Source organism: Capricornis sumatraensis, chromosome 4 (assembly GCF_032405125.1).
Source record: "Capricornis sumatraensis isolate serow.1 chromosome 4, serow.2, whole genome shotgun sequence".
Taxonomy (NCBI): domain Eukaryota; kingdom Metazoa; phylum Chordata; class Mammalia; order Artiodactyla; family Bovidae; genus Capricornis; species Capricornis sumatraensis.
Genome location: NC_091072.1, coordinates 151,919,321 through 151,932,864, shown reverse-complemented (window position 1 = coordinate 151,932,864; position 13,544 = coordinate 151,919,321). Strand labels below are relative to the sequence as shown.

General features: G+C 39.5%; 1 protein-coding gene across 3 annotated transcripts in view; it reads right to left on the bottom strand.

Moving 5' to 3' along the window:
* ERC1 (ELKS/RAB6-interacting/CAST family member 1) overlaps positions 1–13,544 on the bottom strand; it is a 245,201-nt gene that overhangs the window by 155,992 nt on the left and 75,665 nt on the right. For all 3 annotated transcript variants that reach the window (XM_068970755.1, XM_068970756.1, XM_068970757.1), the window contains 4 exons: positions 10,993–11,130; positions 9,175–9,315; positions 8,117–8,257; positions 6,144–6,337 (listed from right to left, as the gene is read on the bottom strand). In XM_068970755.1, coding sequence (XP_068826856.1) covers positions 6,144–6,337; positions 8,117–8,257; positions 9,175–9,315; positions 10,993–11,130 — 614 coding nt within the window. The remainder of the gene's footprint in view (positions 1–6,143; positions 6,338–8,116; positions 8,258–9,174; positions 9,316–10,992; positions 11,131–13,544) is intronic.

Sequence of the window (13,544 nt, the reverse complement as noted above, 5' to 3'; positions counted from 1 at the left end):
CTCTTGGGAAATAAATTTAGGAGGAAAAAAATCTGCATATAGAGTAACTATATATAATTCTAATGTTTACATTTTAAAGTGTAACACCAAAATTTCTATCGTGACTGTAATAAATTATAAGGTGCTGTGCCCACAAGAAACTGTGGAAAGATGGTGTAGTAGAATTGACTATGTAAAGCTGTGTAATTTATTCTTCTTTTAAATGAAAATCAGTGAAATTCATCAAGGAGGAGGAAGAAGAAAGCAGGCTGAAGCAAGCAGGATCAGATAAAGAACAGTTGTCTCCAGTTATGACACTCAAAGCATCTTGCTTTTTCTCTTTCATTTTTTAAAAACAACATCCATTCTCCCTCAAGAAAGAACACACAACCACCGTGTTCATTTTCCTTCTTTTCCAACTACATCAAGACCCAATACTGTCCTTCATGGATCAAAGATACATAACTACAGACTTTAAGGAAATTCTTTCAGGAATCTTTTCCCTCATTAATTGTATACTAATTTATGCCAAATCTACATAGAGCTTAAGTTCCTTATGGGAGATTTCTGAAGACATTAAGCTGCATGATCAATTCAGGATTTCTTTACAAAAAACATATTTACAAATATGAAGACTAAAGATGTAGGTTTATATTTCCAGGTTATACTGTGCCACAGAGGCCTGAATACACTGTGATACCAAAATAAATCACAAACATGAAACCCACTTTCCCAAGGAAAATGTCAAAACATTTTAGGTCAGCCTAAACAAAAAAATTTTCAGGATGCAGTTACAAAAGTCAAATACCTAATTCTAACAGTAAACACATTCCTTTGGCTACACACATTTAAAATGGAATACATGAGAAAATAATGTTGATTTGGAAATACTTTCTTTCACTCCCACACTCACTGAAACAATTTTATTCACTCTCATTGCAGACACCTTCAATTCACCAAAGAGAGAAGATGCACCAGTATGATTAAGAAATAAAAAATACATACCAATTAAATCATGTCATTATTTAGTCACGTATCCCAGTTTCAGAGATATTAAAATATAAAAATAAAACTTAGAACTGGTATTTTATTGTGACAGAAGAGTTTATCTACATGTTTGTTTAACGTGAAGAAAGAAAAGTAACCCTACTGAATTCTATTAAATAAGACTATCTAATGCATATGGGTTTACTTATATTTTTACAGAAAAAAAGTGTATGTGCAATAGTAAACATATTACAAACATAAACAAGAAATGAACATAAGAATATTTTCAATATAACAAACAGGGAATAAGACTAGTATCTATTTAATGAAAGGTCTGAATCTGCAGGGAATAGGAAGATAAAATGTGGGATGATTAGAGAGTGAAATGAGAAAGGAGCCACATCTCTATGTTTTAACATACATCTTCAATGGGCCCTGAACAATGTACAGTCCTGGGAGAGACTGAGAGAGACGCTATCAGAAAAGCACAGAAGAAGGAAAGAAATGATTACCTAAGGGAGGTCAGTAAAGCTTCCCCTCCGAAAAAAGATAAGTTACAAAGGGTCAGATCCCCACAAATGAATAAGGGGAAAGAAAATTTTAGTCCATTTTCTTCACATGAAATTCAGATACTGGTAGGTTTTAAAAGCAAATAAAAAAACCACAAAAGGCCACATCCTCAAGCCACAAGGTTTAAGGGTGGCATGATGGGAAAACAACACCATCTTCTGGTTCAAGCTCAGTTCATAATGTCGATCTTAATCTACAGAAGTACAGACTCTTCTCACCAAAACGAGGTTTAAAATTACTGCTTCAGCCATTTAGACTGTTAATTTGAGAGGCTACCTTGAGCCTGAACTCTGAGCAAACTACACTCTTGCTTTAAAGAAAAAAATCAAGGGGCTTTTCTGGTGGTCCGGTGGTTAAGATTTCACCTTCCAATGCTGGGGGTGCAGGGTTGCTCCCTCTCCCTGTCAGGGAGCTAAGACCCCCACATGCCTCACAGCCAAAAAACCAAAACAGAAGCAATAGTGTAACAAATTCAGTAAAGACTAAAACAATAAAAATTTTTAAATCAAGTAGCTCCAAATCTTATGAACGGATCATATATCAATTTTTTTTAATAAAGCCAGTTGTTTATAAATCAGAATGTATTAGCAGTTCCCTTAGAAACATTATAAACACAGGTACTCTTGCTAGTCCACAAAATCTAATTTTAATCATGATGCAAAAGCCTAGAATTAATAATAGTTCTAGATGAAGTCTGGAAAAGACAGTTAGCAAAGGAAATAAAATTAACCATCACAAATAGAAAAACTAAGTTTCCTCCTAACTGTAAAACTATTTACAAGCCTGGCCCAAAAGAGTGAGTGAGTAAGTGTGTGTGTAAATAACACACAACCAATCCTTGGTTCTCTTGTCTTTGTCAGAACAGTCACGGCAGCAGGACACTATCTTGCCTTTTCCTCTCCATTTTACATCCCTATGTACACTACAGTTCTAGGACCTAAAATGAGCAGTCTAGGATCCAAAATAACCTACTAACCTTCCATCTAAACATCCCCTCAAGCCATTATCATTTAATATTGGCCACAAAAATTAAAAGACTAGACTTGAGTCCAAAGTTCAACAAGAAGCCTTTTCTATAGTAATGCTGTACCCTGTATAACACTGTCAATCTCCAGGTTTGTTTTTATTATTTTCTTACCTAAATTGATCTAGGCAGGCTACCCAGAACCACCAGGTGATGACTTTCTGGCAGTGTCAACCTGGCTAGGCTACAGCACCCCATTAATTTAATGCAACGCTAATCTAGATGTTGCTATAAAAGTATTTTACAAATATAATTAAAGCCTATAATCCATTTAAGTAAAAGAGATTACCTCAGATAATCGAAGTGGGCATATCTGAATCCTCTGGAAGGCCCTAAAAGCAGGCTTCCCAAGGAAAGAGAAGAAATTCTGCCCGATATGGCCCAGGCCTATGGAGTCTATTCTGCGGGTGGGCTCCCCCTCCTGACAGCTTTCCTGTACAGGTCTTAGACTTGCTTAGCCAGCTGCTGACAATCACACTAGACAATTCCTTGTAATAAATCAGGTATATATATGTACGGTGGTTTAGTCGCTCAGTCGTGTCTGACTCTTTGTGACCCCATGGACTGTAGCCCGCCAGGTTCCTCTGTCCATGGGATTCTCCAGGCAAGAATTCTGGAGTGGGTTGCCATTTCCTTCTCCAGGGGATCTTCCCCACCCAGGGACTGAATCTTGGTCTCTTGCACTGAAGGCGGATTCTTTACCAACTCAGCCACCAGGGAAGCCCCAATGTCCCCTATATAAATAAATGCATGTATGTTTCTCTTCTACTGGTTCTGCCTCTTTGGTTGAACTCCAACTGATACACAGCATAGGACAGAATATAAATTTAGAAACACTACTTCTTAGATTTAATTGGGAAAAATATTTTCTATCTGCAGATGTATGGGCAGGCTTACTTAATCCTCAGTCGCTCAAGACACTGGTACAACACTAAATCACCTGACAGGAGCGCCTGTTGTTTTGTAAGAGCAGTGAAAGGGGCTATTTTTTCCCTCAAGACCACAAAGAATATGTCTGGGAATTCTTTATGACTTAATCTAAACCTTTCAATGTTAGAGAATCCTATGTAAGTACTAGGAAACTTTAAAAGAATAATAAGAATTTTCTTTAGGCCAATGATTGTAACAGCCTGTGTTCATTTTTGCACTTAGCAGGGTGCTGAATGAATGCCTGTAAAAATGCATCTGCTTCCCGAACGAACTGGCATTTGGCATCACAGCCGCACCAGCGAAGAGGCTACTCCTTAACGGGCACTCCAGCAAAAAACCACCACACAAATGATGGGCTTTGAACCAAGAATGAGACAATTACAACCAGCAACATCTGAGCCTTACCAGAGAGGACGCAGACTTAATCCACAAGGGGTGGACCTAAGAGGCACTGTTCAGCTGGACATACAACCGGCTGGTCTTGATTTCTGACCAAGCTGATGCCCCGGCAAGCCCCCAGAGGCAGCAGAGCGGCGGCAGCAGCTCCTCTAGTCCAGAACTGTCACCCTACTCGACACTCACTTTCCCAGAGGTCCCAAGCCAAGCCCCCGATGGTGCAGGGACGGAAGCCTGGCGTGGAAGGCACAAGGGGCGGGAGACTGGCATCCTGAGGGACGCGGACACGGACACTGACGGACACAGAGCCCAACCCCAATGGAGCGGGACCAGGGTAAGACAGGTCAAGAGAATGGGGAAGAGACTCAAACGACAGATGACAGGGACACGGACACCCACACACAGGAACCAGTGGAAACGGCAACAGGAGAAGCAGAACTGTTAGTAAGACCGCGGGAGCCAAACACATGCATGAAATCTGGGAACAAAAGGCAGAAAATAGTTTCAATCGCCTTTCATTCCTGTCTTGAACTGTGCTGCTCAGTAAACAAATTACAGAGCCAGGGGCAACTGAGTTTTTTAGGACTGTTATCTTTTCTTGGTAGCTAAAAAATTATGTGTCAAATCTTAAAACAAGATTATGACACTGCATGACCCAAGGACAAAACTCTATAGTACATTACATTCTGCGGAAAGAGCAGATCATTACAACTCTTTCCCCAAACATGAAAAATGCAGTGACTAATAAAAGCTATTTGGTGTGCTCGGCATATAAGATAAAGATTTAATCCTATTTCTCACTCTCACTTAAATCACATTCACTCCCAAATCAGTACTGGGTCCAAAAATGAACTGAAACATTTTTCAAGGAAGCTATCTTGAATAGCCAGTGATAATTTCAATGTACAATTCTAATTTTTAAAAATCAAATTAAAAAAAAAGTTTATCAAGGAATTTCTTTTCTGAAATACTGAAATACATTTAGTGGATTTAGTGGAAAGTCATTATCCATAAAAAGTATTGGATTTTAAAATCTGTGAAGATGAAGTAGTACTGTTGATTTCAGGCTGATACAAAGGCAAAGAGAGGCACGTACTAGTCCAAGTATGCAAGGGGCGTGCATTTCCGTTTGAGGGGTAAAGATGCAGTGCAAACATGGAAGAAGACACAAAGAAATGTATAAAATCTAATCTTGAGACTCTGATAATTTATTAATTCTGACTTAAAGAACGTTATCCACCCATTTTCTCCGGACTTACTATCAAAATAAGAAGAAACAAATGAGTAATTGATCAGCTCATGCTCTTCATACTTTCAACTTTAGTGAAGAACCATGAGAGCTGGACTTTAGTTTCTTGAAAATCAAAATCCTACAGGTACAGAACAAAAGGAAAAAATGACTTCCCGGGGAAAATATCAAGTCTACCCATAACCCTAAAATTTAAAACTGAATAAACTACTTATGAAAATAGTGTATTACCTCTTGACATTCAAGAGCACAAAAATATTAAAACAGGCTCAAGGGAGCCTCAGGATTAGTGAGTTCACGCTGTCCTGCTAGTCTCTCTGTTCAGAATACAGTGATTAGCATAGCCCTATTGGAAGAATTATTTCTATGCACTTGTGAATTTATGTTAAATACATGGTGTAAAGGAAGAGGCCAAGAGGCATACACTTTATCTTTGGTACAAAACACCCTAACAAGAGAGAAAAAAAAAAGGGCAAAGAAAACTCCTAGAGTGCGGTCTGGCTGGCTCTGTTCAAACAGAGGTCACTTTCAAGTAGTCAAAGGTAGAGCTCAGCAAACACATCCATGTCTCACAAACTGTCCTCAAAATGTCTCTCCTTCTAAGCCTGACCTGCTTTAACAGCTTGCTTCTCCACAACACAGAGTCTAAAAATTCACGGCCCAAAAGACCACTGGCTCAGAAAAAGGCCTGAATGAACTAAACAATGCTAGCTGCTTGAACTTGAGGCTCATTTGCTCCTGAAATAGATAAAATAAAGGGATACTTTCTCTGCCCAATCAATGATACTGAAGTCCACAGCCTTCCCATCTACTCCCATTCTGTGTGACCTTTTAGAGACTCACACTGACTTGGAATTAAATGGAGGCAATGAAGACCACCAGGCACTCAAGAATGTAAATTTGGAGAGGCAGATATATTGGAAAAACATGACCCCAAACTACATAGTTTTAAAACCATACTCACCCTTCCTAACACAGTGAGTCCCCGTTGAGCCTCCCTCTCCTTACCTTTCCAACTCAGCAATCTTCTTATCTTTGTCATTCTTCTCATTTTCCACCTCCTTTAAGATTTCCAAGAGGCGGTCAACTTCTGCCTGGGCCTTGCTGGATTCATCTTTGTACCTGGCAATCTCTCTCTCCAACTGCTGTATTCGATCACTCATCTCAGGACTGGCTCTGGCTTCCAATGTTGCCTCATATGCCTAAGAAGAAAATATCCAAATTCTATGAGACACGCATACAGTGGCAATGGGCAAACCAAGTCCCCAGAAGCCACCTATACTCCAGCGTAAACAGGACATTATCAAATCCCTAATAGCTAGTCTTCAATTTATAAGGTTTTTCTCTGCTTAAATGTTACACAGACAAAAATTCATAATACACACAGAAATAATTCTATTAGAATCTGAACAAATTAGTTACTTAAAATAGTACACCTCTGAAACCTAAGCAGCGTATTAAAAACCAGAGACATTGCTTTGCTGACAAAGGTCCATACAGTCAAAGCTACGGTTTTCCCAGTAGTCATGTACGGATGTGAGAACTGGACCATAAAGAAGGCTGAGCACTGAAGAATTTCAACAATGAGCACAGCCTTTTGAATAAATATAAACACCAACTTTACACCAGTTATAGTTTTCAGCAAAAAGAAAATACGCCAATACTAGTTCCTGTAAACCTACAAATTAGCTACAAAGTAAATCAAACAAGGGAAAACATGAAAAGAAAAACAGCAACGGTAGAAAAACAACTAATAAATCAAAGAAGGGGGAAATCACCGACTCCTCTACCCAAATGTTTCTTATGAACCTAAACACAAAGTGTAAAAGATCATCAGAAATAACCAGCTGTAGAACTACCATGATAACAGGGAGATTAAAAGTGAACAAACAGAAAATGTGGGACTGTCATACACAGGTGAGTTTGGATTGTTAGTGAACAACAATTAGTGCTCTTGATAGTTACTGTTCAGTTTTATAATCCTGAATACATCTAACAGTTTTACCGTCAATATTCTGGTATTCAATAGAAAATTATCTCCACTTGTTTAGTGATGGGGGAGGGGGGAAGTCAATTATCCAGTTTGAATTAATCTCAAAAAAAAACAAACAGGATTTTTCTTCTTATTCAAAAGTAACTTTAAAATAATGCCTTTTCTTCTTTTCCTTAGCTTAAAAATATGACTTTATTTTTGGCATATCATAAAAAATGACTCACTATGAGTTTCATGCTGAATACACCCAATATATGGAAAAGAGTGAGTGAGTGAAAGTCGCTCAGTTGTGTCCAACTCTTTGTGACCCCATGGACTGCAGCCTGCCAGGCTCCTCTGTCCATGGGATTCTCCAGGGAAGAATACTGTAGTGGGTTGCCATTTTCTCCTCCAGGGGATCTTCCCAACCCAGGGATTGAACCCAGGTCTCCCACATTGCAGGCGGATTATGCAAATAGAACACCACCCAAAGTGTCAACACCAGGCTTGACCCTCCTTTCATCAGTAACTATATGAAGTGGACCCAGTTAATCAGAGTTGATAACTCAGAGATAATAAATATGCAAGTGCTTTGAAAACTACAAATGGCTGTATAAATATTACAGAGGAATAAATCAGTGAAACGGATAGTAAGTATCCCTACCATATTCTAATATTCACCATGTGGATGATTATCACTGTAAAATTATCTCTTTCCAGGAAGCCTAAAGCTAATGGGAGAAAAATATCAACTGAGATATTTTTACACTGTGGTCTTTTACATTTCTTTCTCTATAAAGGAGCTGCATATTTGAATCTTACTCTGAATTACTAATTTTCTAAGAGTTTGAGGACTCTAAGGAGTAAAGATATTAATGCTGCAAGAATTAATCAAGATGTAAATAGTATTATTACTCCATTAGTAAGTTATTCCATCCAAATATTATAAAGTTTTGTGCTATGTTCTTATTTGAAAGCAGAGCAAGAAAATGGATAAATATTCTTTCACCTTTTTCAACTGTGATTCCATCTTCAGACACTCCTCCTTCTTCTGCTCCAAAGCAATTTCTAGAGTCTTAAGCCGTGAGTCCTTTTTCAGTCCTGAGGAAGCCAGGGACGAGGCATGTTCTTTCAGATCCAAGAGTGAAGCCTAAAAGAAGCAACACATATCTAGAATAAACACTATTTAGTAACCAAATGGAGACTGAACTTCTTAAATTTATTTTCCTGGTGGTTTCTAGTTTCTCTCCATTACCATAGACTGACATATTTCCAAGAACATGAAATATAAAACAGCAGCATTACCTCTGGCTTTCAAGTCCTAACCGAAACAAAATGAATCCCCAAGAAAGGCCGACTGAATCGTGACTTAAGGAGTTCTAGCAATACATATCCATCCTCACAAAATAAATGGAAGAAGGTCAAGCTCTGTGGATATAACCAGTCAACCTTAGTGGCTACACTAATGTTTCTCTTTTAGAAGGAATATTCTATTAGAAACTTCAATTTCTATACATTTCTATTCTCCCTAAAGGTATCAGAAAGAAAACTCTGAGAATGTCCCTAAAGCTCATGATTATCTGATCATGAGGCATTAGGCACTTCTGCTGTTCAGGTGGCATACACGAGGCTCTCCAGAAGTGAGATGGAAATATATGAAGGCACCTATCTGGTCAAGAGTCGTGTAAGGTTTCCCTGCTGGTGTTGAGGTGATGCCTAAGAGTGGCTGTAAACAGACTCCTCCTAGTGCACATTCCCTCCATCTGTCCACCTTTCTTACCAATGGCACGACATTTCTTCAAATGTACCTGGAGAAGTACTCTTATTTTGGAATCTACAAAGTGTCATTAACAAGTAAGAAACCAACTCCTGATAGCTGGAAGAGGCAGGAGGTAAGGCTTAGGAAATGAATCATTCCATCTAAGCTTCCTGCAACAGTGTTGGCTCTAAGAAGATTCTGTAAACCTCCCACGAGACCCTTTCCGGCATGCGTTATGTCCACACCAACAGCATGCACACAGTGCGCTGACTAAGCAGATCACGCACTCCCCTGGGGGGGATGCCAACCTCCTTCTCTGAGAGGTCGCCCTGCAGCACGCTGACTTTCTCCTTCAGGTCTTTAAGGTCTTTCTTGTAGTTGTCAATTTCCTCCTGCTTTTCCCGCTCATCTCGGTCGCGCTGCTCCTTCAAGCGTTCAATCGTCCGCTCCTGTTAAGAGAGGACATCAGTGCATAGAAAATTCCTTTCTACTTCTACTTCTTGACTACAATTCAGTTCTGAGCTCATGCAGTTTCACACTTCCATCCTCCACTTAAAGAAGACAGTGATAGGTCATTAATAATTTACTTTTTAAAGAATCCATCCTTTCTGCCTATCTTGTAACATACATCTGGCTTTGTTCTTTTGATTCCCTTAGGTTTCTTTCCCAGTATTCTTAATTAGTATTAGATACCACTAAAGTATTCTTTCGAATAATCTTGTTTATTCAATTCCCAAGTAACAAAAAACTTAACATGTATATATACCCTAAGGACCATAAGTACCAAATATTTCTTCTCTATATATCATTCACATGTTGCTACAAAGCAATGGAAACAATTCCCACACCAAAGAGGAAGAGGTTGGAGAGATTATGATTTGTTGAGCTTAAGCATCAAGAAAGATAAAGAAAAAAGAAACCATTAAAACTTCTGTCAACAGATACTCAGGAAGTTTGAAAGCTGAAGCAATTTAAGTATATTTCTGGGTATTATTTCTGAATAGATTTGGGGATCAAGCCATGATCCCTGGGCAGGCAGCTTGAAGCATTCTGCATCCAAGAGGCTTAAGGAACAGTAACTGTATTCCTTAAATTAAAAAAAAAAAGTCCAATTAAAACGCCCCACCAAGAGTCTTTAAACCTTTTCCAAGACATTAACACTTGTCACACTGGACTACTTCTTTATTGACTCAATCATACCTGAAAAAACTAGGTTTGCTCACAAAAGTGAAGTCACTCAGTCGTGTCCGACTCTTTGTGACCCCGTGGACTGTAGCCTACCAAGCTCCTCTGTCCATAGGATTCTCCAGGCAAGAATACTGGAGTGGGTTGCCATTTCCTTCTCCAGGGTGTCTTCCCAACCCAGGGATCAAACCCGGGTTTCCTGCATTGGAGGCAGACGCTTTAACCTCTGAGCCACCAATGAAATGGCAAAGCCATAACTTGAAAAACAGCAAGTCACTGTATTAAAAACTAAAGCCTGTGAAGACAAGAGGTCCCAGTGCGGCACAGTGAGAGGACTAACGATGCCTCTCAATGGTCAGGGTCTGACATGCCCGCCTGACCAACTCCAGCTGATCATACAATCACAAGGGGCGTTTCTGAGAGAGCAGCACTGACACACACACTACCCGCATACCGCAGACAGCCAGCGGGGAGCTGCCGCGCAGCACAGGGCTCAGCTCGGCTCTGTGCTGACCCAGCGGGGTGGGTGGGGAGTGGGGACGGCGGGCGTGCGAGGAGGCTCAAGTCGGGGGGAGTATATGTATACATTTAGCTCACTTTGTTGCACAGCAGAAACTAATACAACACTGTAAAGCAATTATACTCCAATCCTATAATTAATTAAAATATTATTCAAATAAAAAAAGTTTGTCTTCAGCAGTCAACAGGCAGCACATGGCTGATTCTCTAGAAACTTTAGCCCCTGCCCAGCAACAGATGCTTAAATTACTACCAATAAAATGAATCTTCTTTCCCTCTACTCTCAGCAGTACGGGCAGCTCTTCTCCCTTCTGCCAAAGCGACTTCCTCTGTCTTCTCCACCCAAGTGACTTCTGGATTCACGAGGAGACAGACAAAGCGTGTGTGTGTGTGTGTGTGAGGAATCTGGGCCGGTCACCCACCTTCTCGGCAAGGGCCTCCTCCAGAGTGGTCAAGGCGGTGTCGGTGTTGGTGGTGTCCGCCTGCAAGGACTTGACTCGCTCCTTCAAGCTGCTCATCTGCTTTTCCTTATCTCTAAGCTGCTCTTGGAGGTTTTCAATCTGAGTTGTGAATAAAAACCATTTTAAGTTGGAAACAGATAGGTCAGGGTTGTTTGTGAATGTGTGTTCTGTAGAAATAATTTAATCCTAAGGGTTTTAGAATTTCATGCAAACCTTTAAGCTGAGAATTTATAGCTGAGAAACAGAAATCACACACATTGGCAGGGGGGCGGGGGAGTTTATGGGCACACATGTAGAGTCATGACTCTCTCAAGAAGTAACTAGGGAGAAAAGACTGCACATACAGGGATAGGGAGAAGGAGAAGACCTAAAGAGAAGAGCCATGAGCAGTAACTGGATTACCCCCCAGCAATGGTGTGGATGCCCAGAGGGACTCCTCTAAAAAGTGCTGGAGGAGGACAGGGAATGGGCCAGCGGGACAGTAAGAAAAACAAACCAGCGTGCAAAGGAGCAACTGTTCTTAAGTGATAGTGTTCGAGTTAGATTTTCATATCACCTTTTATCCAAACAGCAAGGATTGTCAATGAAATTTATTACTGTAGTTACTCCATCTTTCATATACACTTACATGTGTTCATTTAATCAAAACAAGTAGTGCTGAGTTCTCTACTATACGCCAGGAATGGGTGACACAAAGAGAAGTGAACAGACCCACTTTCATTAGAAGATGGGAAGAGGACTTTCTGAAGCTGAGCCCAGGACATGGACACGGGTAGACAGGCGGGAACTATGAGGGACTTTTAAGCAAAGAAATGGTCTAGTCAAGTTCTCTGTTTCAGACTGATTAATCCTGATGGCTGTGGAGAAGATATCTAAGGGGACTTATGTAGAGACATGACAACAATTAGGAGACCGTATCAATGCAGGTAACAGAGCTTGGAAACTAAATGAGCTAAGAGAGATGGAAAAGATGGGATGGGCTTGTGCAAGTGTGGAAACAGCATGTTATCAGTAAGGAGACAAGTGTAGGTACAGTGAAAAAACAGTAAGAAAAGATATGGAGGAACTTAGATGTTCTTGATAAGCTAAAGGAAAAAAATTAATAAGGCGACTCCTAAAACTCATAAATGTCATTCTTTTGTTCAGCATATATTTGCACTCCTGCTACAGGACAGGTACTTTTCCAGGTGTTGAGAATTAATTAAAACAGACAACCCCGTACTCAAAGAGCTTACATCCTACCTATATGGTAGACAGTTGATGAATAAATAAAATGAACATAGTACTCGGGATAGCGGGTAAGTCCTATAGAGAAAAATGAAGCAGGAGAATACAATCATCATGTGTTCTTGAACTAGCTGGTTTATCACACAGAGCTTTCAAAAAGCAACATGTCTTACCCCCATGAACAAGATGACCACAGTCTACACTCCTCCATACATGAACATATTACATTTACACACATATACACTGCATTCTTTTGTCTATCTATACTTTTATCACATTTATCTCCATTAGTCCATCTATCTATACATTATAACGCTAATCTCCAACCATAATCATTCATTTTATACACATCTCCACAAGCAGACTGAATCCTACTTCTTTACATTGTAATGCTAATCTCCAACCATAATCATTCATTTCATGCACATCTCCACAAATAGACTGAATCTGACTTCTCCACCCCAGTATTGTACCTTCGTATCTGGCACACGTCATGTCCATGATAATAAATCTGGCTGATTAATCAGTAAATAATATATAATCTTGGACTTTTATAAACTGTATTTAGGCATACACATTAACTTTTGCCAAGAAAGGAACTACAAAAGAATCCTAGATCCAACCTTAAAATAATTTCCTACATCAATCAACTTAATACTGTATTATAAGCTCTTTAAGGGTCTGCTTCATTCCAAAGGGGGAAGAAAAGCAAAGGTCCCTCTCTAGAGTCAAGGAGAATTTCACAGCAGAAGAAATAGGCTAAACAAAAAAGATTCGGTGAATTCAGTGAACTTATCAACAGGAGACCATGAATACTGTGAAGCTTGGATTTTTACTCTTTAACAAGGAAATAATCCTACAGGTCAACCAATGAAACTGGTTCCAGCCTTTTCAATGCCAATAAAGTCTAAAGCCTACTGTCTGAGAAAAGAATAGCACGTATGAAGAAGCATTAGTTCCCTTTAGTTTAATCAGACCCTCCTACTGGAATCTCATATGGATCAATATTTAGGTAAACTCACAACCACTAAAGAGTTTTGCCACTTAAAACTCTAGCACACCATAAACACACAGAATGCAATGCCCTAGTGTTTACATGTTTAACCAGCTGTGCACCTAATTCTAGTTGCTAACATATAAACCCTACTCAAATAAAAAGATACAATCAGGTTGTTGATTAGATTTTCTCACCAAGAAAGCTAACATATAAAACAATCAAATAAAAAGATACAATCATGGTGTTGATTAGACCTTCTTACCAAGAAAGAGCAGTACGACAGCTTTTC